The 26,397-nt window shown below is 51.7% G+C and overlaps 1 protein-coding gene across 3 annotated transcripts in view; it reads left to right on the forward strand.

Moving 5' to 3' along the window:
- GPR26 (G protein-coupled receptor 26) overlaps positions 1-25,916 on the forward strand; it is a 33,922-nt gene extending 8,006 nt beyond the window's left edge. The window contains exons 2-4 of one of the 3 annotated variants that reach the window (XM_060404817.1): positions 3,771-3,884; positions 16,972-17,243; positions 20,851-25,916. In XM_060404817.1, coding sequence (XP_060260800.1) covers positions 3,771-3,884; positions 16,972-17,203 — 346 coding nt within the window. In that variant the 3' untranslated portion in view covers positions 17,204-17,243; positions 20,851-25,916. Of the gene's footprint in view, positions 1-3,770; positions 3,885-16,971; positions 20,336-20,850 lie in introns of those variants that run through there. The other 2 variants (XM_060404818.1, XM_027960352.3) reach the window with 2 other exon arrangements.
- The last annotated feature ends 481 nt before the right edge of the window (positions 25,917-26,397 follow it).

A 26,397-nucleotide genomic window follows, 5' to 3' on the forward strand; every position in this document is an offset into this window, starting at 1 on the left:
CATTCAGAGTCAGATGACCTGGGTTCAGCTACGGCTATCACATAGGGAGACCAACCATCCTGGGTTGCCCGAGACGGAGAGTGGTCCTCAGATGTGGGATCCTCGGTCTGAAAACTGGACAGTCCTGTGTAAACCATCCAGGCTGCAGGACTTTCAGTACTAAACCTGGGACAGTCCTGATTGCCCAGGGCAAGTTGGTCACCCTACTGCCGCCCTTCTCCCAATCATTGTGCGATCTTGAGCAAGTTACTTAACTTCTCTGTGCCTCTGTCTCATCTGAAAAAGTGAAGATTACAGTTTCATCAGTCCTAATCTTATAGGATTGGGATTCCCTGGTGGTTCAGATGGTAAAGTGTCTGCCTGCAATGCAGGAGACCTGGGTTCGATCCCTAGTTCGGGAAGACCCCCTGGAGAAGGAAATGGCAACCGACTCCAGTACTCTTGCCTAGAAAATTCCAAGGGTGGAGGAGCCTGGTGGGCTGCAGTCCATGGGGTCGCAAAGAGTCGGACACGACTGAGTAACTTACTATCTTACAGAGATGTATCAAATCAATGAATGCAAATGAACCCCTATCACAATATCTAAAGTGGTGTATATATTAAATTAAGAAATCAAGAAATGTGGGTGGCTATTGATATGAGTGATTAGAAATTAATTCATGATGTTAGTCATGAGTAATACATTTCAGCCAGTATGAAATCTGTGTGTACTGGGCCAGACTCCAGTTCTCAACTTTCTAAATTCCTGGAAGGATACAGTCAAGGGAGGGGAAAAAATTCTGCAGGAATTTTAGGGGACCAGTCCAAACTAACATGGAATTGTCCATCTGTGATCAGAAATCTGACAAAGAAGAGCTGTGATTAATTAGTAGAATGTTGGTTCTTGTGGAGGGAAGGGGAGGCTGCCTTTGCACCCATGCTGCTCACGAGCCTGGCTCATGAACGTCCTCCCCACTCCTGGCTTTCATTGAACAGACTGACCTAGTTTGGTGTCAGGTCACTGCAGCCTGGCTTCCCAGGAGGCTCAGTAGTAAAGAATCTTCTTGCCAATGCAGGAGACACAGGCGATGCAAGTTCAGTCTGGAAGGCTTTGCAAGACTGGGTTCAAGCTGAGGGTTCTCAGGCTCCTCGGACGTGGCGGGGAGAGCAGAACTGGCCTTGTGCACACAGCCCGCATGCCTCGTCTCCCAGCCTGACTCCCCCAGCACAGAAAGGGGCCTCCGGTGTACAAGGTGGACACTGCAGGATCTGCGTCCACATGTCGCTCACAGATGTCATGTCTCTGGTCTCCAGCCGAGCACAGAGGTGGCGCAGTCCACCCTTAGGAGGAGGGGTCCAAGGATGACGCCTGCACACCTTCTGGAAGCAGGACCAGGGCGTTTGGGCAAAAAATTCCGTGTCCCGCTTCCCTAGTGGCTCAGAGGTTAAAGCGTCTGCCTCCAATGCGGGAGACTTGGGTTTGATCCCTGGGTCGGGAAGATTCCTTGGAGAAGGAAATGGCAACCCACTCCAGTACTCTTGCCTGGAGAATCCCATGGACGGAGGAGCCTGGTAGGCTACAGTCCACAGGGTTGCAAAGAGTCGGACACGACTGAGAAACTTCACCTTCACCAGAGCTTGGTCTGGGCTTGCCAGGTGGCGCTAGTGGTAAAGAACCAGCTTGCCAATGCAGGAGACACAAGAGACCTGGGTTGGGAAGATCCCCTGGAGAAGAAAATGGCACCCCACTCCAGTATTCTTGCCTGAAGTATCCCATGGACAGAGGAGTCTGGTGGCTACAGTCCGTGGGGCCGCAAAGAGTCAGACACAACTGAGAGACGGAACATGCACGCGTGCACGCACTCTGCAGCCCTGCCTGACTTCTGCCAAGTTACCTTCACTCCTGGATGACTCTGTCCACAGTCTTCCTCCCCGTTCATTTCTGCAATCATGTCATTTATTTTAATATATGCCTGTGGCCTATTCATACTAATGTATGGCAGAAGCCATCACAATATTGTAATTATCCTCCAATTAAAATAAATCAATATATTTTTAATTGTCAAAAAAAATAAGTAAACAGTAGGAACACATGGCCACGTTGGGTCCTGTGATCTGGAGGACGTGATGCCTCGCTTGTGGAGATGGACAGCCCTGATGTTGCTTGTTCATTTTGCTGAGGCTGCAGGAAAGGGGTTGCAAGAACCGCTGCTCCCAGCCGGCCTGAGATGGCAGTTCTCGAAAGGCAGGGAGCAGAGCGGAGTCAGGAACAGGGTGTGGTTAGAGGTGCAGGTGGGCATCCTCAGAGCTCTGTCCCCGATTCTCCAGGGACTTAATGGTCCTGTAGCTTCACCAAGCTTCATCTCTGAAGGAATCAACTAAGTTCTTCAAACACCAGTTCAGTTCAGTCACTCAGTCGTGTCTGACTCTTTGTGACCTCATGAATCGCAGCACGCCAGGCCTCCCTGTCCATCACCAACTCCCGGAGTTCACTCAGACTCGTGTCCATTGAGTCAGTGATGCCATCCAGCCATCTCATCCTCGGTCGTGCCCTTCTCCTCCTGCCCCCAATCCCTCCCAGCATCAAAGTCTTTTCCAGTGAGTCAACTCTTCGCATGAGGTGGCCAAAGTACTGGAGTTTCAGTCACCTGATAATGTGATGTCTGTCGCCCTGGGCTGGCTGGGGCTTTGGGGTGGAAGAAATAGGGCTGAAGGTGTGGAGGAAAGGAAGCCCGGGCCACAATGCACACAGAGTCCGGGCTGCCGCAGCTGGAGGGTACCTGCCTCCAGTCACCCAGACATGCGTTCAAATTCTGCAACCGCTTACCAGCTGAGCAAATCATTTGGCCTCAGTGAACTCAGGGTCTTCATTGTAAGGCAGGACAAGTAGCACCCAGCAGGATCAAAAGATAAAGAATTCGAGATAAGAATTAGGTAAGGTAAAGGTAAGAACTAGAGACACTACCTAGGGAGTGTGTTTATTTGCACTTGCTTGGGCACTGTGCTAATTGCTTTGTATGCTTCAGGCATTTAATTCTCAAAGCAGCCTTTTGCAGCACTTTATTCTATGTCATTTCTTCTTTTTAATTGGAGAACAATTGCTTTGCAATGTTGTGTCAATTTCTGTTGTACCACGGAGTGAATCAGCTATATGCGTACATAAATCCCCTCCCTCCGGCGCCTCCCTCCCACCCCACCCCCCATCTCGCCCTCTAGGTCATCACAGAGCACCAAGCTGAGGTACCCCTGTTGTACAGAAGCTTCCCACTAGCTTATCTGTGTTGCACATGATAGTGTATGCATGGACTTCCCTGATGGCTCAGATGGTAAAGCGTCTGCCTACAAGGCGGCAGACCTGGGTTCGATCCCCGGGTCGGGAAGATTCCCTGGAGAAGGAAATGGCAACCCACTCCAGTATTCTTGCCTGGAGAATCCCATGGACGGAGGAGCCTGGTAGGCTACAGTCCACAGGGTTGCAAAGAGCCGGACACGACTGAGCCACTTCTCTTTCACTTCAGTGTATACGTCAGTCCTAAGCTCCCAGTTGGTCCACCCTCCCCTTGCCCCTGTGTGCAGTTTTGTTGTATTACTCTCCATATTTTACAGATGATGACCCAGTGATGTCAGACAAAGTACCCCAGGTCACGTGCTTACGGCCTAGTTGAGCTCGGGTCTCTCTGGCTGCATGGCCAAGTTCCTGCTCTCGCAGCCACCACCTGCATGCACGATAGTGAGTCCCTGTGACTGGCCGGCCCGCCCTGTGACTCACCTCCTCCCTCTCTTGTGCGCAGTGTGCGGGAACGCTGTCTGGAGGAGCAGAAGAGGCGGCGGCAGCGAGCCACCAAGAAGATCAGCACCTTCATAGGCACCTTCCTCGTGTGCTTTGCACCCTACGTGATCACCAGGTGAGCTGGGCCGGTGGGCCCAGAGCTTGGGGCAGGTGGGGTGGGGTGCGGGGCTCCAGAGAGCCGTGCCGGCCCACGTGGCCTTAAGCCATGGCGGGCCTCGCTTGGCCACGTGTTTTCCAGAGGGTGGATCGGAGGATGAGAAAGAACTTGACAGATGAGGGAGAAGGAGGCCATATGCTTTTGCTTTTCAGCCTCAGATTCTTCTGGATTAAACTTAGGACTGAAAGGTGGTGAGACTCCCCACTTGATTGCAAAGCACATCATTCTAATATTCAGTCCCCAAACCCAGGAAGCTCTAAAGGAGGAGACAAGGGAGGAGAGATAGGGGAGAGCAGGCTGCAGGGCGTGGGTTCTTGCTGCCCATCGAGTGCTGGAGAGCCCCGCCTGGAATCCCCGGCCCAGACACCATGATCAGCAGGTGCCACCTGCCCAGGGCGCAGGGAGCATGCTCCATGCCCAGCCAGATGGGCCCACTCATCCACGGCTCCAGGATCTGCCGCTGTGAGTCCAGGCATTGTGGCTTGTCACGTTCTCTCCCTGTCCCCATCCCCCATGCCAGCCAAGGTTGCAGTACAATGGCCTCAGGGCTGTACATTCCAGAAGCCAACCTCCTCCAACTACAGAACTTTCCTTACATGTTGTAACCAGAAAAAAAAAAAAAAAAAAGTATGAACCACTCAGTTTTGCTCACTGGAGAGGAAACACCCCTGCAGACACAAATTTGTATCCAGAATGACTTAACTATTTGGGCAGATGAAAACAGAAAGGATTTTGACAGAAAGGATTTTGATATTCTATTGGAAAGTGGATGTTGAGCCTGGGAAGTAGAAGCTGTGCAGGGTTTTGTGTGCGTGTGTGTGTGTGTGTGTGTGTGTGTGTGTGTGTGTGTGTGTGTGAAATAGAGAGCATATGGCCCATCCCCCAGCAACCCTCAGCCTCCCTTCAGCATCCCCAGAATCCCTCGGTATCCACTTGCACCCCCAGTATCTCTCAGCATCCTCAGCATCCACCAGCATCCCTCAGCACCCATATTCTCCAATATTTCTCAGCATCCCCCAGCATCCTCCTGCATCTCCCAGCATCCCTCAGCATCCCCCAGCATCTCTCAGCATGTTCAGTATCCCCCAGCATCCCTCATCCCCCAGCATCCCTAGAATCCTTCATCATCCCCCAGCATCCCCAAGCATCCTCCTGCATCCCCCAGCATCTCTCAGCATCCCTCAGCATCCCCTAGCATCCCTCAGCATCCCCCAGCATCTCTCAGCATCCCCAGTATCCCCCAACATCCCTCAACATCCCGCAGTATCCCTCAGCACCCCCATTATCCCCCAGCACCTTCCTGCATCCTCAGGTGTCCAGGACCTGGAAAGGATGCCCTGCCTCACCATCCTCCAGAGAGCGGTGGCCCTCCAGGGAGGAGAGGCTCACTGTGCCCAAGCCCCTCTGTCCCTCCCTGTCCCTCCTCACACTGAGCTGAAGCCTGGCTCCCCATGGTTCCACCCATGCTCCCAATCCTGCTTTCTGCAGTCCAGGAGGACGTCTGTCCCGGGGGCCCTGCTGATGGGCAGTGAGCCGGTCTCCCCCTCAGCAGCACCTGTCTTCTCTTCTCCAGACAACACAAGCCCAGAGCATCTCTCACTGTCGTTTCCTGTGGTAGCCATGCCGTCTGGGGGAAGGCTGGTGGGCTTACCTCTCACTTTAAACGCAGGGTGTCAGGCTGTCTGCAGATCTCTGTACGAGTCTGTCCTGAGCAGAGCAGATCCATCAGTTCTACCTTCTAGAACTACCCACGAGACCTCAGCCCTCCTGACAGTCTGTGCTGTGGGTGGGGGTGTCCTGTGCATCGTGAGATGTTGGCAGCCCCTCTGTCTTCTACCACTGCTCACCAGCAGCACCTCTTCCCTCCCACTCCCCACTTTTGACAACTAGAAATGTCCCCAGACACTGACAGATCTAGGCAACCTGGGGACCAGAACGACCCCTGGGTGGGAGCCCTGGTGTAGGTCTGCCATGCCTAGCCAGGACGTCAGAACTTGCAGAGATGCGGTTTCTGTGGGACAGGAAGCCCAGACAGAAACAGGAGAGTGGGTTTCAGTTGCTCTCTGAGGGTGGGCTGCAGAGTTTGTCAGCCTGGGCTCTGGAGTTCAAACTCCAGCTCCTTTGCTTCCTGCTTGCTGTGTGACCTTGGGCCAGTGATACTGCCTCTCTGAGCTTCCAACCTGTCGTCTATAACCCAGAAAAGTGAGCAGTGCCTGCCCCTTAGGGTTGTTGTAAGCGTTTAAGGGCTTCAAGTCCGGGGAGCGTGTGTGTCATGGGCTTGGTCTGGACGCATCCACCCTCCCTCCCTTACGTACTGCACCAGCCAAGGTGCCTGGCCTGGGACTGGCTGGCGTGTGAGCTAAAGGGGCCTAGATAGAGGGGAGAGAGATGAATCAGGAAAGGAGGGCAAGTGGACACCCCTTCTCTTAGCTCCCACAGTAAAGGGGACTTATGGGCTAATGAGGTGAACTTGAACCCTCAGAGGACAATAGGTAATTCAGCTCCAAATTTAAGCTATTGGATTTTTCCCTGGCTTAATCACATTTCCCCACACAATTTTCCTTTTTTCTGATTATAGCTTGCTTCCCTCTAATGCTGCCCAGAAAAAAAAAAAAAAAAAAAACCTGTTTCAGTGAAATTGACGGTCGGTTCACAACTCAATATGTTCTCTCCAAATGGACATGGTGCATTTGGACTTTTAAAAAACACTCAAAACTGTTCATCTTTTGTGGGGACAGATGGCAACTTACAGGGGGAGGAAAAGAGATGCTTAGGAAACCTCTGCGAAACCCTCCCCCACCCCCACTGCCACCACCCCATCCAGCCACTGCCTTGACTTTCCTGTGTGTGCAAAGGAACCATCCTAAACCAAGCTCAGAAAACATGCAAGGTTAGCTCAGTCGCATCTGACTCTCTGCGGCCCCATGAACCGCAGCACACCAGGTTTCCCTGTCCATCACCAACTCCCAGAGTTTACGCAAACTCATAGAGTCGGTGATGCCATCCAACCGTCTCATCCTCTGTCATCCCCTTCTCCTCCTGCCTTCCATCTTTCCAAGCATGAGGGTCTTTTACAATGAGTCAGCTCTTCGCATCAGGTGGAAAGGCTGAAAGTATTGGAGTTTCAGCTTCAGCATCAGTCCTTCCAATGAATATTCAGGACTGATTTCCTTTAGGATGGACTGATTGGATCTCCTTGCAGTTCAAGGGACTCTCAAGCGTCTTCTCCAACACCACAGTTCAAAAGCATCAATTCTTTGGCGCTCAGCTTTCTTTATGGTCCAGCTCTCACATCCACACATGACCACTGGCAAAGTCAAAACACGCAAACATCCCGTCATTTCACTTTGACACGTGTTTACCCAGCACATTCTCTGTGCAGAGCCTGAAGGACACCGGCAGGGGAGGCGGGGCCTGGTGGGGCCCTGCAGGAGACCTCCTGTGAGGGGGTCGTGACCCTGTAGATCCGGCCCTCCCATGTGAATGGAGCCCCGTGACGGGGCATCTGATGGGGAAACGTCTCAGACTTCTGAGGCAGGAGCGAGTGAAGTGGGCGTGGCTACGCAGGGGGCAGTCCTAGCAGAAGGGACAGCGTGGGCCAGGTCTAGAGCTCCACAGGGGAGCCACCAGCCACGGGTCCCACTGAAATACTTGAACATGACTTGTCCAAACTGAGACGTGCCGTAGGTATGCCATGCATGCTGGGTTTCCAAGACTTAGCACGACTGCACACACACATACATATATGTACATACATACACATATATGTGTGTATACATGAGATTCCTGGTGGCTCAGCAGTCAAGAATCTGACTGCAATGCGGGATACACAGGTTCTGTCCCTGGGCTGGGAAGATCCCCTGGAGAAGGAAATGGCAGCCCACTTCAGTATTCTTGCCTGAAAAATCCCCTGGTGGGCTACAATCCACAGGGTAGCCAGAGTCAGACACGACCAGGTACTAAACCACCGATATAAGTATAGTTAAAACTTTTCATATAAATTCCATGATGAAATGGTGCTATTTTGGATATATAGAATTAAATAAGGTTTGAAGTTAACAGAACTTCACATGTTTCTTTTCACGCCCGGGGCTCACCTTCTCGTTCTGTTGGACAGTGTTGGCCTCTAGTCAGAGAATCTGGGGTCCAGGCGTGCCCGTGTTCTTACTCCCAGCTCCCTCATCCCCTTGACCTCTGGATTGTTCTTTTCTGAGCAGGAACACCTTGGTTCCTGGGATGGTCCTTCTGGCTGCGCTGCCAGAGTGCTCAGAACGCCTCCTCCCCTGTCCAGCGCCCTGCTCGGCGCTGCTCGTCTAGACAGGCAAGAATGAGCAGTGGCCAAATCAATGGCTTCCTCTGTGGGTCAAGTGCATCGAGGCAAGAGTCCTCGAGGGCCTGAATGAGGGGATGGCAGGTCCCAGCGCAGAGTGGCAGGCAGGCCCTTTGTGGCCGGCAGATCCTCGTGGCTAAGCCTCTTGAGATGACACCCGTCTTGGAACCACCTTCCCCTGCCCACGCCCCACCCCACGCCCCACCCCCACGCCCCTTCCATGACTGAGGACAGAAGAGATTCCCACGAGGGGCCTAGTCTTTGTGGTAGCAGGGGCTCCAGGCACACCCCGGCAGAGGGGCACGTGTGAACTTGCTCATCGCGTGCGAGGGACCTTCTGCCCTCCAGCTGTGTGCTGGGTAAGTCCAGGGTCACACCTGAGCTACACTTCCAGTGCCAGGGCAGCAGAACTGCTAAAACAGGTGAGGTGGGCTAGAATGGGGGTGGGGCAGCATTTGCTCTGACCCCCACCTCCAAGGAGCTGGATCCAAACTCTCCCATCATACACTGAGTCAGGGCTGAGAACTGCACGCTCATTGTGGGGAGAAGTCAGACTCTAGGAAGGAATGCATAAAATAACCCATGCAAGGCCTTCCTCAAAGTGTACCCCCCACTATCCCAGCACCGGAATCAGGACCACTCATATTTTTGGTGGCAGTTGATTCTTCTGCTGTTGTTCCCAAGCTGGTTTCCAAGTGTGGACTTAATCTACCTGGCCTCAGAAGTGAAGTCAGGCTCTGCTCTGAAATGTAGCTGAGAATTTAACTTCTTGCAGATGATTCCCCATGGAGAACCTAGAGCCATGGGTTATGGAAATGGTAGTTTCTCTAGCAGCCGCTCATCAAAGGAGAGTGAGCTGGTTGCAGGCCAGCTGGGATCCACTGCACGTGGCAAGCCAGCACAGTTGTTGAGATGGATTCGGAGGCCAATCCTGTGAGTGACTCAGCCAGGGTTCCTGCCAGGGTCTGCCTGGAGCCAAAGCCCACCCGTGGGTCCCCTTGCCCCGCATGGAGGCTTTTCCTTCCTCCCAGAGGATATAGGAAGACGCTTGGTGCCATGACCCACTCAGAACCACAAAGCTGCAGCTTCTGCGATGATTAAGGTCAAGTTGCTCGAGTGGTGCTTAAACCCCTCATTGAGCCATCAATACAGATACCACTATTTCCGGTATCTCCACAAGGACAAACTCCATCTAAGCAGCCTGCCTTGCTCTTCTCCCCCTCCGATCTTATAGGTGGAGACATGTGCAAGCCTGTGGGCTGATGTTAGATCAGCCATGGGAAACACTGGGAGCTAGCAGAATCACAACATCAAGAAAGAGAAGGGGCTTGTGCTATGTATGACATCTGCCCCCGATTTGAGCTGATCAGGAAGGTCCAGCTGGCGGGGGCGGGGGGGGGTCCCTTCTCCTTATCCCCAATCTGTTCACATCTGCCTGATAACTGTCTCAGATCAGGAAGCACCATTCTTGGGTTAAGAACCACTCAAGTCTTCAAATAGATTCTCAGACTTCCCTTATTGGAGGATGTGGAGTCTCTATAACCATGCACGTGTGCTAAGTTGCTTTAGTCGTGTCTCTTTGTGACCCTATGGATTGTAGCCCTCCAGGCTCCTCTGTCCATGGGACTCCCCAGGCAAGAATACTGGAGTGGGTTCCGTCTCCTTTTCCAGGGGATCTTCTCGATCCAGTTACCAAACCCTCGTCTACTATGTCTCCTGCATTGACAGGCAGTTTCTTTACCATTAGCGTCACCTGGGAAGGCCCTTTATAACCATGCCTATCACTTGTTCAACACCTATAGTGTAGCCATGATATACCAATACCTGCCTGATTGTACCCTCTACAGCTCTCCTTCAAGGTGAGTGCTAGAATCCCCATTTACGGAGGGTCAGCAAGGTGAGATGAGTGGCCCATGGCCATAGCAGTAGTGACAGGCAGATCCAAGGGTTCAAGGCCAGCACCAGGCCTGTTGGCAAAAATTTAGCCCTGTGACCATGTTACATCTCCAAAGCCTGAGGACCAGGTGCTGAAAATATAGACATGTTTGTCTGCAGGCTTTTGATCCAACTTCCTAGGCCCAGGCCTCTTGGCATGATCCTAAGCATAGTATCCTGTGGGTTAAAGCAGGTAGGTGAGTGAGTCCTTTCACTAGAAGCAGCAGTGTTTGCATGCAGTCATCTCTGACCTCCCACCAGACTGACAGCAGCTTGTGTGGACCTGGAGTCGGGCCCAGAGGTCATCACTACCGGCAGCTGGAGTCATCAGCAGATGCGGGTGGCCCAGCGCTGACGATGCATCCTTACCTCTCAGATTCCTGCATTGTACCAACCAACCCAAAAGCCCCTTGCGCCTGCATCTTGGGGCATGTCAGATGACAGAGGAATGCGCTGGAAACCGCCACCCTCACTCTTTGCGTCTGTTTGGCTGCGCTGGGCCTTAGTCGTGGCGCACGGGGTCTTCTGTTGCAGGGTATGGGCTCGAGTTGCAATACGTAGGCTCGATAGTTGCAGCACGTGGGCCTAGTTGCCCTGGCGTGGCATGGGATCTTCAGGCATGGCATGTGGGATCTTAGTTCCCTGGCCAGGGATCAAATCCATGTCCCTTGCAGTGGAAGGCAGATTCTTAACCATTGGACCACCAGGGAAGTCCCCCCGACCCTCACTCTTAATAGGGGTCACTGCCTTCTATTCACACACTTACACCAAAAGCCCTAGTGGGTCAAGTCTGGCTTTCTGCAGAGTGTGTGAGCAGGGTGTGAGGATCTGCAACAGATTCTCATCCAGAAGCTCGAATTACAGTTTTCCGAATTAAAATGCACTTCGTAGAAGCATTTGTAAGGCTGTTGTCTCCCCAGCGATATATGCGTACAAGTAATTATGACTATCTCAGATCATCAGAGTGGGGCTTCGAGGCCTTTGTGGATCCGACAGCAGCATTACTATGGCTTTTCAGAATCATGGGATTATGACAGCAGAGGGCTTTAATATGCCCAGTGTTAATATTCTATTAATCAAAGGCCTTTTCCATGCTAATGGCTCATGAACATTTGAAGCTCAGCTTGTTGTTTAGTCGTGTCCAGCTGTTTTCCGACCCCGTAGAGCATACCCTACCAAGCTCCTCTGTCCATGGGATTTCCCAGGTAAGAGTACTGGAGTGGGTTGCCATTTCCTTCTCCAGGGGATCTTCCCCACCTAGGGATTGGATCTCCTGCATTGCAGGCAGATTCTTTACCAGCTGAGCCACCAAGGAAGCCCAGCTTGTTACCTACATATCTTCAAATACACAGACCAGATTCTCCAGAAGTCTTGAGAAGACATCGGGCTTGCTTCCCAAAGGATGTTCTGTGGCCCGTGTTGCACTTGGTGCACAGCATGTGCGTGTGTGTGCATGTGTGAATGTGTGTGTGTGTGTGAATGTGTGTGTGAGTGTGTGTGGGGGAGAGATGATATCATGGAAGTGTGAAGAGGGGGCACCAATTTACCACTTTAAATCCGAGGGTTGAAAGGGAAGGCCTTTTCTGCACCCTAGAACTGACTCAAGGAGCTGGGAGGTGCTGCCTGGCACCACAATCCAGGGTTCAGACCCACCCCCCCACTCCCAGGCCATGTGGCCTCAGCCTGTCACTCTGTCTCAGGTCTTGCCCTGTCGTGTGAAGGGCAAGGGACACTGCCAGGGGGACTTGCGACCATGTTTGTGAAAGTGGCTGGCAAAGCCTTGAGCCTCTGAGGACCCAGAAGAGGAGCTGGGTCTGGGATTACTGGTGTTACTGGTCTTCTCTCCCCCAGAATTTAGTTTCTTTGCAGATTCCCATCATCGAGCAGAGCTGAGACACTGGTTTCTCTTGGAGGGGGAGGTTGGAGTCTGCCCAGGAGTCCTGGCAAGGGTACCTCCATCCTCCTCCCGGGACCAGGGTGGCCAGGCTGCCAGGTGGGGTGTGAGGGCCCTGTGGGTGAAGTCCAAGGGGGCGGCTTCCTGACTGTCAGCACTCTGCTATGACAGCCAGCCCAGAGATCTCCCTGGGACCTGGATCAGAGGGCCTTGTACCCAGAAAGGGGAGATGCTCCCTGGAGGGGTCCTCCGGAACAAATACAGAGCAAAGGGTGTCCAGAGGTGGGGACAGGCAGGTAGGCCAGGACCACGGGTGTCTGCTCTGGGTCACCTTGAGTCAGATAAACACCCATCTCCACGCTCAGCTTCCGACTTGGCAGCAGCAACATCCTGCAGCATCTCACACCTCCCGCCTAGCCAGGCTGTGCCCCGGGACCCCCAGGGGCTCACCGCCATCTCTGAGCCATCCAAGATGCCTGGGAAAGCAGACTCCTAACCTCCCCTCCCCCTCAGTCCCCAGCCTGACCGGCCGCACAGCCTGTGCGCTCTCAGCCCAGGGGCTCCTCGGGGGAGCTGTGTCAAGGTTGTTTAGGACAGGCACGTGTGCATTCTAAGCACAGAAGTGTAAACGTTCCCCCGGCACACTGCCCGATGGCAGAGGTTTCTCGGGCACACGCCTCAGGCAGGACCTGGAAAGTCACCTTGGTGCTCACTGGACAGTGGGGGCCGGGGGCAGGGAGCCCTGCTTTGTAGGGAAAACACCCTTCTCCCTGGAGGGGAAGGGCCAGTGCCCTGCTCTAGGGGCTGTTGACCTCTGCTGACCCCAAAGTCGGCCCTCGGTGCCCACAGGCTCCAGGAGCGCCAAAGGGTTTGGTGCCATGTTGGTGTTATGACCAGGGGTTCATCAACAACCAGATCCTGCCTAACACCCTCTGCACACCCACAGGCTCCTCAGTGGACGTAGGTCTGTTTCCCAGCCCTGCCGCTGTAGCTAGCTGCCACTCACTGAGCGCCTTCAACAGTAGAACTGTGTAGCTTCAGTTAGACGCTGGAAGTTCAGGATCGAGATGTCAAGCAGGTGGGTCCTTCCGAAGCTGCCAGGGTGCTCTTCCAGGCCTCCCCGCTGCCCCCCCTGGAGTTTCTGATGCCATCTTTAGTGTCACTTGGCTTCATAAGCATCACCCCGTCTCTGCCTTCATCTTGCAGCATTCTCTCTGTGTGCATGTGTGCCCAGACTCCCTGCTTTTGTAAGGACACGGCCATCACATGGGCTTAGGGGCCCACCCTTCTCCAGCAGGACTTCATCTTCACTGATTACACCTGCAACAAGCCTGTTTCCAAATAAGGTTCCGCTCTGAGGTGTTGATTGGAGAAGGAAATGACAACCCACTCCAGTATTTTTGTCTGGAGAATCCCAGGGACAGAGGAGCCTGGTGGGCTGCCGTCTATGGGGTCACACAGAGTTGGACACAGCTGAAGTGACTTAGCATGCATGCATGCATTGGAGAAGGAAATGGCAACCCACTCCAGTATTCTTGCCTGGAGAATCCCAGGGACAGAGGAGCCTGGTGGGCTGCTGTCTATGGGATCACACAGAATCGGACATGACTGAAGCGACTTAGCGCAGCAGCAGCAGCTGAGGTGTTGAGAGTTAGGACTTCAGCCTATGAATTTGGGGAGACATAGTTCAACCTACAACAGGGGGCTAGGGCGAAAGGAAACCAAGTCCCCTTTGATTAACTAACACCTGAGCCAATAACCCCTAAACTCAGGGCTCTTGGGCCAGACCTGCAGGCAGGGGCAGGAGAGCAGAGCTCAATAGTCCATCATGTGCAGTAGCAGAGAGGAGAGGCAGAGTGTGGCAGGCCACATTGAGCACACGGTGACCCTGCTCACGAGGAAACTGTGACTGATCGGAATAATAATGTCCCTTTCCTGGAGGGGAGGGTGTTCGGAGGAGGTGGCTGGGCCTGGTGTGAGAAGACGGGTTGGAGCATTCCCTTGCTCAAAGGTCATCTGGGGACCACGTGGCCATCCCCTGCCCAGATATGAAATTAGAAAGAAGCAACTGTAGCAACACAGAAACCCCTGCCCATTCCCCTAAAGCAGTAGGGACTTGGAACTGTCAGAGCTGGAACAGAACAAAGCCAGCCACGGTGGACACATGGCAGGGAGGGTCCCCATGCATAGGAAAATCAGAAAGCAGGTCAGCCAGCCACATCCAGTCACAGAAGGGAGCCTCCTAGGTTCACCCTGGCCCGGGGGCCCCGTGGGAGCAGTGCCCAGGCCCAGGCTGACCTGAAGCATCTCTTTGCCAGGAGGCCTTGTGAAGGCCAGATGCTGGCTTTTCGGAATAGAAGTCCTGTGCACTGTGGAAGGAGGATGACAGAAATGCTGGGGAGCACATGGCAACTTCACGGAAAGGGAGTTCTCAGGGCCGGGGGGGACCCCAGAATTCACCCTGTCCAATCGGCAACGCAGAGATTTGAATCCCAGCGTGGCACCCAAGCAAGACGTGGGTCGCAGTCAGATGCAGCTGGGCTTCCCATTGAGGAGATGCTGGCTTGCTGCACAGTCCCTCTGAGCCTTGATTTCCTCATCTGTAAAGTGGGATGAATGACACCCATTCTGCAGAGGGTAACTAAGCTTAGAGAGTGTGCACATCTCATATTTGGCCCAAAGGAGATGTGCAACTGGGAGTTGTCATTACTGAGCCAGGCATGTTCAGACTGGACATAAAATCTCTGAGAAGCAAATGCAATAGGTTTTACCTCTTAATTATCTAAATGGTGAAATTTAAAATTGTCCTCAAAAATTTTATTCTGTGAAATCTACAGAACCTGCAAATAATAATTTTGATCTTGCTGGATGGTTTGATGCTATTTGGCTCTTCATAAGTTCTCCTAGGAGGGCTCAAATGCTCAGACTGAATTTATCTATATGGAGAAGACAGACATTTTGGAAAAGCAACCGGGCATCGCGTAGCAACAATGTGCTGGCATTCAGCTATTTCATTGTTATTATTAGGTGTGAATTCTAGACTCAGGGGTTTTGGTTCCCTTACGCTAATCACTTCCCAACATAGATTTCTTAAAAGTACAGATTTCCCAAATGCCAACAGCTCCATTTTTCCCCACTCAGGCTTCCAAGGAGAGGAGCAGAACATTGGCCACACTGGCCAGATTGCCCCTCGGGGTGGGAGGGCAAGGGCAGGTAGTGGTGCTGGAAACAGGATGCCAGATGGAAGGGCCTCAGAATGGAGACATCAAGGATCTGTCCAGAAAGGGGATCATTGCAACAGGGGTTATCTCACCCCATCCGCTTCCTTCCTCCTCCTTCCTGTCATGAGCTCGTCCTCATGACCTAAACCCAAAGAAGCCTTCAGGAAAATCACTCAAGTTGGCAACACAGGGTTACAGCCCAAGCTTGGTGATTTTGGTCCCTGGGTTCTCACCTGGGCAGCCCTCCACGCTGAGAGGCACCCTGCCTTCCATCCTGCCGACCCCTTCCTCACCCCCCCTCCCAGGAAGGATACAGATGCCAGATCCCAGTCTGAGCACAGTTAGTGGCTCTCTCCCATCACAGACTTGCTGTGTGATGTTGGGCAACCTCTTTCCCTCTCTGGGCCTTGATTTCCTCATTTGATGGTGGATGGGGAGAGGGTAATTTATGATTTCCAAGCTCCCTCCCAGCTCTGTGGCCTTTTGTACCTTCTATTAATTCTGGTTAATGTCCAAATATGGCCAAAGGTTCTGGACGCATTTGTGAGAGAAGAACTAATGTCTTGATTTGGAGGGAATTCCTTGGTGGCTCAGACGGTAAAGAATCTGCCTGAAATGTAGGAGACTTGAGTTTGATCCCTGGGTCTGGAAGATCCCCTAGAGAAGGGAATGGTTACCCCACTCCGGTATTCTTGCCTGAAGAATCCCATGGACAGACTCTGCAGGGCAGGCTACAGTCCATAAGGTTGAAAAGAGCTGCACACAACTGAGCGACTGACAATTTTACTTTCTTTCCATTTACATAGAGGAAGGCTGTCACTCCCTCACAGCATGGCCTTAGCACTGTTGAATGGAGTTGTTAGATGGGTCTCAGAACCGAGCCCCTTTGACACAGAAGCCACCTCTTCCCTCACCTCCTCCTAAAGAATGAGGTCACGTTAGAACATCCCCTACTGCTGCTATTGCCAGGGCCCCCCAGATCCCAGCCCTGAGAAGAAGCCTTTCTCACCAGCAGACTCTTACTTTGAGCTTTGCCGAATATTTGGAAAATTGTTCTCAGCCCTTCCTCCCAGGCAACCTCCCTTGGAAGGCAGAGCTAGGATTTGGAGCAAAGAATCCCATCTCTTCTGGCAGCAGTGATCACAGAGATGATCTTATCCAACTTCTCCCTTTTCATGTGAAACATCCAGGCCCCAGGAAGGGAAATGACTTGCCCAGGAAATGACTTCACAGAGCAAGTCAGCAGCAGAATTAGAGCCAGTGGCCTGGATGCAATGAAACCCTGAGTGCGTTTCTCAGATCAGTGGGGGCTCCCGAATCAGACAGACCTGAGTTCAAATCCTGCCTTTGCAGCTTCTGGGCAAAGTACTTAACGTCCTTGGATGTCGATTTCCTCGCCTGTGAAGTGGAGATGTCCAAACTTCCGGGCTTCCATGAAATCACATGTAGTATGTGTCATAAAGCAGTACCTGGCCTAAAGGACGTGCCTGGTGGGCGGCCACGGTTGTTAATGGTTGTTACTGCTGTTGTCGTTGTCCCTGGAAGAGGCAGCCTCAGAGACCCTGAAGCTCCGACAGGAAGCCGGGGTCAGGGGCTCAGGCCACAGCGCGGGCATCACCCAGCTGTGCTCTCATAACCCGACACCCTCCGGGTCTCTGTCCACAGGCTGGTGGAGCTGTCCTCTGCAGTACCCATCAGCTCCCACTGGGGGGTGCTGTCCAAGTGCTTGGCCTACAGCAAGGCCGCGTCCGACCCCTTCGTGTATTCCTTACTGCGACACCAGTACCGCAAGAGCTGCAAAGAGATCCTGAACAGGGTCCTCCACCGGCGATCGCTCCGCTCCTCCGGCCTCACCGGAGACTCCCACAGCCAGAACATTCTGCCGGTCTCCGAGTGAAGGACGTTGCTCAGCTGGAGAGCGTGGAAGGAGGCGGCTGGTGAGAAGAAGGGAAGGGCGGGCTAGGGGCGCCCGGGTGGACACGGCCAGCCGCCACCACCTCCAAGCCTAGGGATGCTGGACCCCCGGCTCGGGGCGGCTCTGAAGCCTGGTTCCTGGTGCCTGCAGGGCAGACGTTGAACTGCCCCTGTTTATCACCAAAGGATGGCCAAGGCGCGTGCTGTGTGCTCTGGCCTTTCTTTCTGAAAAGCTCCTTTGAGCTCTGAGACTCAGCAGAGACTCCCCAGGAGTCACTCCCAGTGCGGTCATGATCAAGGACACACAGCTGGTGGCAGGAGGGGAAGCATGGTGTCCACCTGCTTGCTCACCCCGGGACCGTTGGGGTCCACACTGAAAAGAAGCGGTGACCTCCTTGGGGCATCGGTCACCCCGGGAGCGAGGTTGGCAGTGGCCATTTGGCCCCATGTCTGGCATGGCTACGTGCCGTGGTGGCTGCTGTAATCCAAATATCATTCAGCTGGTACTAACTCAGTTGTGCTCAGCTGGGACCTCGGGCCCCCAAGCCCAAGGGGAAAATGTCTAACAGCTAGTGTGACCCAGCTGTGGCTGACAAGTTGCGTTAGACATGGTTATATTGGATTCAACTTTTCTCTCTCTCTTCCCTCCCCCTGCCCCAAAGCTAACGTGTGTGTGTGTGTGTGTGTAGACAACCTTAGCATGCAAATGGTTTTCAATAGGCAGGTACTACATGTAATAATGTTCTTTGAAGTCTGACCCAAAGTCACCTTCTTCTGATTCACATGTCATAACTATTGGAGCCAAGGAGAGGGCAGAGGAACGTGCCTGGCAGGTCCCCCAACCCCGGTCTGTGACTTGAATTTGCAGGAAGTGTTTCACCTTGTCTCACGTGTCTTGTCCAGCATGTTCTTTGAGGTGATTGGAGAAGAACAGACCTGAGCAGGTTTTTAGCCTGATTTTAAGGCGCCTGGTTCCATCATCCCTAGGGTTCAATATCTTAGTTTCTGTAGACAGTAGAGGCTTCCCAAGGTGATCCAGAAAGTGCTCTGGGCCCATGATGGGACAGTGAATTTTTACTGAAAACCATAACTCGGAAAACTATGCCAACTCACTAGCAGCCACCATCTTGTTTTCATCAAAACAAGGTGAGTGGACCAGGCTCTCTGCCTCTTTGTCTTTTTACTGTTTTGAGTGATGTGTGCATGCTAAGAGCAGTCATTTTTCCATCCTTCAATCTAACAAGTGACTCCTCCAGGGTGGAAAGGATGGGAGCAAAAGGCTCAGAGGGCTCATTCTCCCCTCCTTTTCTGGGCACAGCCTGACTTTGGAGACATAGAAGGGAGGACTCTGTTCCACAGGGACCAGCCAGGAAGAACCTGATGCTTTTCACTGCCGAGTGGCCCCAGTATCGAAAAACAGCCAAGTGTGTGCATGTTTGAAAAGATGGCGTCTTACTAACCTTAGCTCCTCATTTAGAAAACAAATCACTGAGCCTGGCCTACTCTTGTCTCATTTCTAAGTTTCCATGGATACCGACATAGCCTTGGAAGCCTTGATGCCTCCCTGTCGCAGCTGGAGGTATACCCACACCTGCTTAGAGGAGCCAGTGGCACACAGCCCTTCCCAATTCCGCGTTCTGGGACATCACCTTGGTAGCTTGAAATCAGCCATGATGAGCATATTTATACCATGAAAGTCAGCAAAGGCTACAAACCAGGCTCTTTTCTCCACTGAAAACTCATTGCTAAACGTCTCCCAGCACATCACTGCCCATACAGGACTTTGTGTGCCACTGAAACAAAATTGCTCTGGTTCAGAGCACTTTTGGCCCCTCAGGTTTGAATCACAACAGATACTCACTTTTGTTATGCTTTCCTAGCATCAAGCAGCTGTTCCCCTTTCGCTGTCCCAACCCCCAAAGCATCAGTGAGGTTGAAGACAAGCAAAGAGCCAGGAAAATGTGCATCATTGAATCCGACCATCCCTCTTTCACACAAATACTCTTTGGGCAGTGGAGGAGTAGTGACCCAGTGGCTGAGGTCAATAGTCAGATTCAAACAGTCAAATAAGTTTTTATCAATGTCAGGTTGGAGGAATAACTGTCGACTCCTCTTCCTGCTTGCTCTGTGCAGGCAACACATTATACTCCCAGAAGCAACTTGATTCCTTTCACCTCTTCTTTAGCTAAAAAGTAAGATCTGTCACCTATAATGCCACATATCTTGAGAAGAGACATTTCGTAGTTTATACTAAACCTTAGGACTGCCAACAAACCAACAGAACCAGTTGTACTGGCATCATGGTGACAGTCCCCCCAATATGCCAGCTGATTGGGTATTTTCATCAGTATTAGGACCCAGGTATCAAGACCCAAGGAGAAGTGAGAAGAAGATCACTTCATTAGTGATCAATATCCACCAACTCTGCTAGGATTACCTTTAGATAAATGTTTATATTCATCTATATACAGTCTATAAAATTTCCCCAGCTTCATTATTCCCAAGAGAATTATCTACCTCACTTGGTAATTTATCAAATGTCACATGGATTTCTCAGGTAAAACACTTAGGAAGGTCCAGATCAGCATCTCTGTGAAGGGCCTGGGATGACTTCCTTGACAGCAGCCCAGCGGAAGGCTTGATGTTGAAGGGCTGAGCGCTGGTGGACAGCTGGGCTCGGTGTGAAAGCGTCTCAAGAAGCTGGAGAACGGAGCCTAGAATGGAGAGGACCTCAAATCCTAAACCCACATTCAGGGCTCAGTTCCTAGCCCGACATGCTCTGAACTCTTAGGTTTAAGCTCCGCCCACAATGGCTTTCTCAGTCACTCTGCAGCTCCAGCTTTTCTTTATGCTGCTTCCTGAAGGAGGGGATTTCAGAGCCCTGGGGCCCGCTGAGGGGTGAGGGTCATGGCTTTGGGGTTTGTGTGTCTCACGGTCAGCTGACCTCCCAAAGACGTTTCCCTGAGAGCCTGCCTGCTTTTCCGGAGAAGTCACAGCGGCGGGGAGGAGGGGAAGTTGCCTTGACTCTTCTCACACCGACTGTACCTTCCTTCTAGGACTCAGCTCAGCCTTCTGTCACCATGAGCAATAAACCTCTCTCCTCCTGTTTGTGAAATTAGTTTCCTTTCTCGTGATGCCTTTCTTTCCGAGAGAGGATGGAGCGATCAGGCCACGTCCAGATCCTGGTTGCTGTCCTTTTACATACTTCGTGCCCATGGCTGATGTCTTGGCAGGACTGTTTTGTGACCCTGTGGGGGGGGGCGGGGGGGTGACCATGGGCTGCACATATTTAGAATTTACCCCAATTCAGCATCCACTCATTTACCTATGATTTTAATGAGGATGATTTATCAGGGCCCAAAATTCCTTGCATCCTCTCGTGTCCTTTGGACCACAGGTATCAGGGGGAGGAGAGAGGTCCTAAATGTATTTGGGGCTCCCACTACTTTCCTGAAAGATCCACAGAATCTGGAATGAAGCCCTCAATGAGCTAGCCTGACCTCTGGCCAGCTGCCTTTGCCCTTCTGGTGGAAGGAAGAGATGTAGGGCCCTCAGTCTCGTTCCTGGCTCTCCAATTGAGATGCAGCCACAAAGTCAAAGCCCTCTTTCCACCTCCTTCCACACATACAGGTCAAAGGAGCAGGCCCCGGGCATTTCTGGGAACCAGCTAGAAGAGAGGAATTCATCTAGGAGAGAGGAATCCCCGTGAGTGGAACTGCCTGCCTTCCCAGGTAATTGCATCAGGAGGGGAATGTGGCTAGGACATGAGGCTCTGCTCAGCCTGACCTGGACTGATCACTGTGCAGAAGCAGTGGTCTGCGAAAGTCCAGGGAAGCCGAGTTCTGGAGAGGTTGGAGAGTGGCCCACGGCGGCCACGGTTTCCAGCCTGGCACTGCAGGAATGCCTGCTTCTCTGACATTTACAGAGCACCCCCTGTGTGTCCAGCCCTGGACTGGGTCAGGCTCTGGGGAGACCGGGATTACTCTAGAGAATGGAGGCTGAGGCTGCCCTTGTGGGCTATGCACAGGGCTAGGGGCATGTGGGAGGGCTGACACACTGGACAGTGGGGAAAGAGGGTTCGGGAAGGTTTCCTAGAGGTGGTGACATTGGGCCTGAACCTGCACTGGGGAAGATCATGTGACAAGACACGAAGGAGGCGTGAATAACATGTCTGGTGTGGAGTTTGGTGGGATGAGAGCTAGACGTGTGTCCAGGTATGAGATCAGGTGTGTGCTGAGGAGGTGACGTGCCTCCTGAGACAGAGTGCACATGATCTGTGACCCAAGGGAGAGTGTCAAAGTCTTGAACTTGGGAGTTCCAAAATTAGAGCTCTTTTAGAAAGAAGACATAGGGGGAAATCCACATAATTTAGCTAGTGAAAAAGAGAAGGAAGAAAGAAGAAGGAAGGGTGGGTGGGAGGGTGGGAGGTGCTGAATTCATTGCATTTCTTTTGTGGAACATCCAAAGTTATACAGTGAATTGGGAGGCCAAGCAAAATTCACTCTTAGGAAACCAACCTCATTGACCAGGGTGCATCCGCTGATAATACACCTGAGAGGGAATGAAGATATGTCTTCAGAAGGATGTGTACGCATTCCATAATGACACAGGGTCCATGTGGGCAGGGCCCATAACTCCTGGGGACAACCGGAAGAATCCACAGCAGAAACAACCAGATTTGCAAAAGTTACCCTTGTGCCAAGTAACAGTTCAGCCACCCTTCTGCCCTTCACACTCACACCCATCTCTGGGGTGGAGCGAGGGGGTGTTCAATTTGCTCACGTGGGGTGCCATGTAAATATGCATTTAGCACTGACGTTCCAACATTATGCATCTGCTCAGTCTTAGCAGTGTGATGTTGTTCAGTCGCTCAGTCGTGTCCAACTCTTTGCAACCCCACAGACTGCGGCAAACCAGGCTTCCCTATCCTTCACCATCTCCTGGAGTTTGCTCAGAACTCATTGTGAGTTCCATTGTGTTGGTGATGCCATCCAACCCTCTCATCCTCTGTTGCCCCTTTCTCCTCCTGCCTTCAATCTTTCCCAGCCATATAATAGTTTATCACATATACCCACATGTAAGGGACTTTTGAAATAATGTAAGTTTTTGACTCAAAAGACTACGTTCATGCCTTTTGAAGCACGTACGTGCTTAGGAACACTGACTTGGGGGCGTTTCCTGTGCCCTTTTTCTTGGAGACCCAGTGACTATAGTGAGTATCTTACTCCTCAGCATGGAACAGTGGTTGCACACATGTGTTTTTTAATACGTTGATTTATTTACACATTTAATATTCATTTATTTGTTTTTGGCTGTGCTGGGTCTTCATTGCTTTGAGGGCTTTTTGCTCTAGTTGAGGCGAGCCGGGCTTCTCTCCGATTGCGGTATGCGCTGCTTCTCACTGCAGCGGCTTCCCTTGTGGGGCACAGACTCTTGGCACAGAGGTGTCAGCACTTGCAGCACGTGGGCTCCGGAGCTGTGGCTCCCAGGCTCTAGAGCACAAGTGCAGTAGTTGTGGTGCGTAGGCCTAGTTGCTCCATAGCTTGTGGGATCTTCCCAGATCAGGGATGGAACCCATGTATCCTGCCTTGACAGGTGGGCTGTTTACCACCGAGCCACCAGGGCAGCCTGGTTCCAATAGAACCTGAAGTTCACATTTTGAAGAGTCTAAAATCTGTTATTTGGAGACAGGAATCCCACACTGAATCATTAGAGTCAGATTAGAGTCATCAAGGCCTCCGAAATACCCCAGATGACTCATAGGGACTGTATTTAGGGAGTATCAGATGCCACCGCAATGGTGCACAACTGACTGATTGACCTGGGCCGGTCAATTTCCCAGTGGCCAGATCAGAGACATGGCTCCTGCCTGCCTAAAATACCAAACAGCTAGACCCCAGAGGCTCAGTCCAGCATGGCCTGGCATTCAGGCCATGTCTGCCAAATCTTTGCTTGGATTATCAGTAAGCAAAGCCCATGCTGTATTCAAATGCCAAGTTCCCTTGCAAGTTGAAATCGTTTCAAAACTCAGTGACCCTGTTTTACAAGTGTGTAAACACACTTCCTCAAGTGTGGAACATTTGAGGGACATATAAGGAGTTTGGCATCTCGCCAACCCCATCAGGATTTCTTCAGGGGAAACCTTGCAAGTCCAGGGACAAATAAAAGAGCTGCCTTGCCATACCCTCGTTACCAACACGGGGCATTTTTATAAACACTGGGATAGGCCAGTCTGTGTTTTCTTAGGCTAGTTTGCAAGAAGGAATTCAGATCTTTGCCGTTTGGATGTTCATTGTCTACTGAGGCTCCTTGGAGGTCATAAACCTGTCCCTCTGCTGTGGTGTCCTGTGGAGCAGATGCCAGTGGATAATTTTAGCCACCCTATTCCCCGGTGGCTCTGCCTGCAATGCAGGAGACCCAGGTTTGATCCTCAGGTGGGAAAAATCCCCTGGAGAAGGAAATGGCAACCCACTCCAGTATTCTTGCCTGGAAAATCCCATAGACAGAGGAACCTGGTGGTCTACAGTCCATGGGGTCACAAAGAGTTGGACTTGATTGAGCGACTAAAAACCACTGCCCTGTCTGAACATCCATCCTCCCTAACGGAGCATGGCCATCTCCCACACAGAGGTTCATCCCGCCCCGTGTCCAACTGGGAACCACCCACCTTCCTGCAGTAGGCTGGTTAGATGCTACCCTTTGAACCCTGGTAGCTCCAAGTTATGAGTGCACCCAAGTTGAACTCTTTGCTTTCCTTCACTTTTCATGTGTGTGTTAGTCGCTCAGTCATGTCCGACTCTGTGACCCCAGGGACTGTAACCCGCCAGGCTCCTCTGTCCATGAAATTCTCCAGGCAAGAATACTGGAGTGGGTAGCCATTTCCTTCTCCAAGGGATCTTCCCCACCCTGGGATCAAACCCGGGTCTCCTGCATTGTAGGCGGATGCTTTACCATCTGAGCTACTAGACTTCTTTATTTGGGAGGAGGCAGGGGTTGTGCAAAGTGAGGTGGGGGGACTTACACAATCCATAGCTTGCCAGGGGGTAGGGTGGGGGGTCCAGAGAACAGAAGGGAGCCTGCACTCAGGAAGGCTAAGGTAGGTGCCAGCTAGTTCAGCATTCCACATGGAAATGTACTTTATCTTTAGATGCTTCAAAAATACTTTTGGAAACTGGGATTTAGAAAAACTAAAGACATTTTATTTTAAGAGGACAGAGGGAACTGCAAATGCCTGGCTCCTGTACGATGTTCTGTCTCTGAAGTCAGACCTATAGGAAAAAGGGTGGACATCTGCGTGCTTATGCTGGACCAGACGTGCCCGTCACCATGTACCCCCGTGACTCTGCTTCCCTCCGGGCATGCATATGGGCAACTGTTCACCAACAGCTGCAACCCGAGCATAAAACAAGTGAAGCAAAATGTTACCATCCTCTATAGTGTTTGTCTCCATCAGAGTTTTAGCTTTATTTTCTCCTTTTATTAAACAGAAGTACAGCTCCATTAAAAATAATTACCAGAAGCCCTCCCCATGTGGCACTGTTAACCTTTCATGCAACACACTTGCCAGCAGTTGTTTTCTGTTGCAGCGGGACTCAGGATTGGAGAATCCAAGGCCAGTGTTGCCTGCTCTGTTTACAACGGCTTGTGTTTAGCACATACATATCAAACGCTGTAATAAATTTTTATGAGAGAATTGAGAGTTCCTACAAGGGAAAATATGTATTGAGATTCTGTCCAATAAAGCCTCCTGTTATGAAATCTCATCCACACTTTGTTGACCTGGTGTGAATGTAGTTTTTATTACACACAAGTAAATGATCAGAAATGGCGATTTCACAATTGTGTGGTGGGATATATTTATATTTCTTTGTATTTATCTTGCTATCTTCTATTCTGCATCCTCTTTTCTCTCCCACTGTCACCACCTCAGATGCCCCTCACCCTCACACAGCTTCCCAGGGATGGCACTCATCCTTTGGGACCGTTTGGTACCTGCCCAAGCCCCCAGCAGCTACCCTTCCCGTACATACCTGCCCAGGGACTGACTGCCTAACCCTGGGAGACCTGTCCCCCACCCTCCCAGATATTCAATACCAGGCAACCTTGGCCACTTTTGACCCAGTTACTTAGGCTTTGCTCAATAACTCATTGCTGCTCAGATTCCAGAAGGAGAGCAGGAAGTGCTGAGCCCTGTGCTAGGCACCTATCACACGCTGAATATGTGTCCCCCCAGAATTCATGGGGTGCTTCCCTGGTAGCCCAGATGGCGAAGAATCTGCCTACAATGCAAGAGTACCCGAGTTCAATCCCTGGGTTCGGAAGATCCCTGGAGAAGGGAATGGGTACCCACTCCAGTAGAGTACCCGTTATTGCCTGGAGAGTTCCATGGACACGCAGAGCAGAGGGGCCAGAAGTCATATGTTGAACCTAATCCACAGTGTGATGTCACAAGGAGGTAATGAGAGTGTAACCCTCATGAATGGGATTGATACCTTTACAAATAAGACCCCAGGAAGCTCTCTTGACCCTCAGCCACTGGGGGACACTAATGTGAACTAGAAGCCACTATCTGTGAAGTAGAGAAGCAAGCTGTCACCAGATACTGAATCTGTTGGTGCCTTGATCTTGGAATTCTTAGCCTCCAGAACTATGAGAAATAAATTTGCACTGACTTACTGTGTGACCTAGGGTAGCTTAATTCTTACCCCTATATTTCAGTTGAGGAACTGTGATGGTTAGTTTAATGTGTCAACTTGACTGGATCATATCCAGATATTTGGCTAAACATTATTTTCCAGTAAAGAAACTCCCTACAGTGCAGGCGACCTGGCCTCAATTTCTGGGTCACGAAGATCCCCTGGAGAAGGAACTGGCAACCCACTCCAGTATTCTATCCTGGGAAATCCCATGGACAAAGGAGCCTGGTGGGCAACAGGGTGGCAAAGAGTGGGACACGACTGAGCAACCACGTGATGTGATGTGGTTATTTTCTGGGTGAATCTGAGAGTGTTTCTGGATGAAATTAGCATTTGACTAGGTGGGCTCAGTCAATTTGTTTACCCTCTCCAGTGTGGATGGGCATCTTTCAATCCACCGAAGGCCTGTGCTTTGCTTAATCGTTCAGTCATGTTAGACTCTTTGCAACCTCCATGGACTGTATGTAGCCCACCAGGCTCC

Source organism: Ovis aries, chromosome 22 (genome assembly GCF_016772045.2).
Source record: "Ovis aries strain OAR_USU_Benz2616 breed Rambouillet chromosome 22, ARS-UI_Ramb_v3.0, whole genome shotgun sequence".
NCBI lineage: Eukaryota > Metazoa > Chordata > Mammalia > Artiodactyla > Bovidae > Ovis > Ovis aries.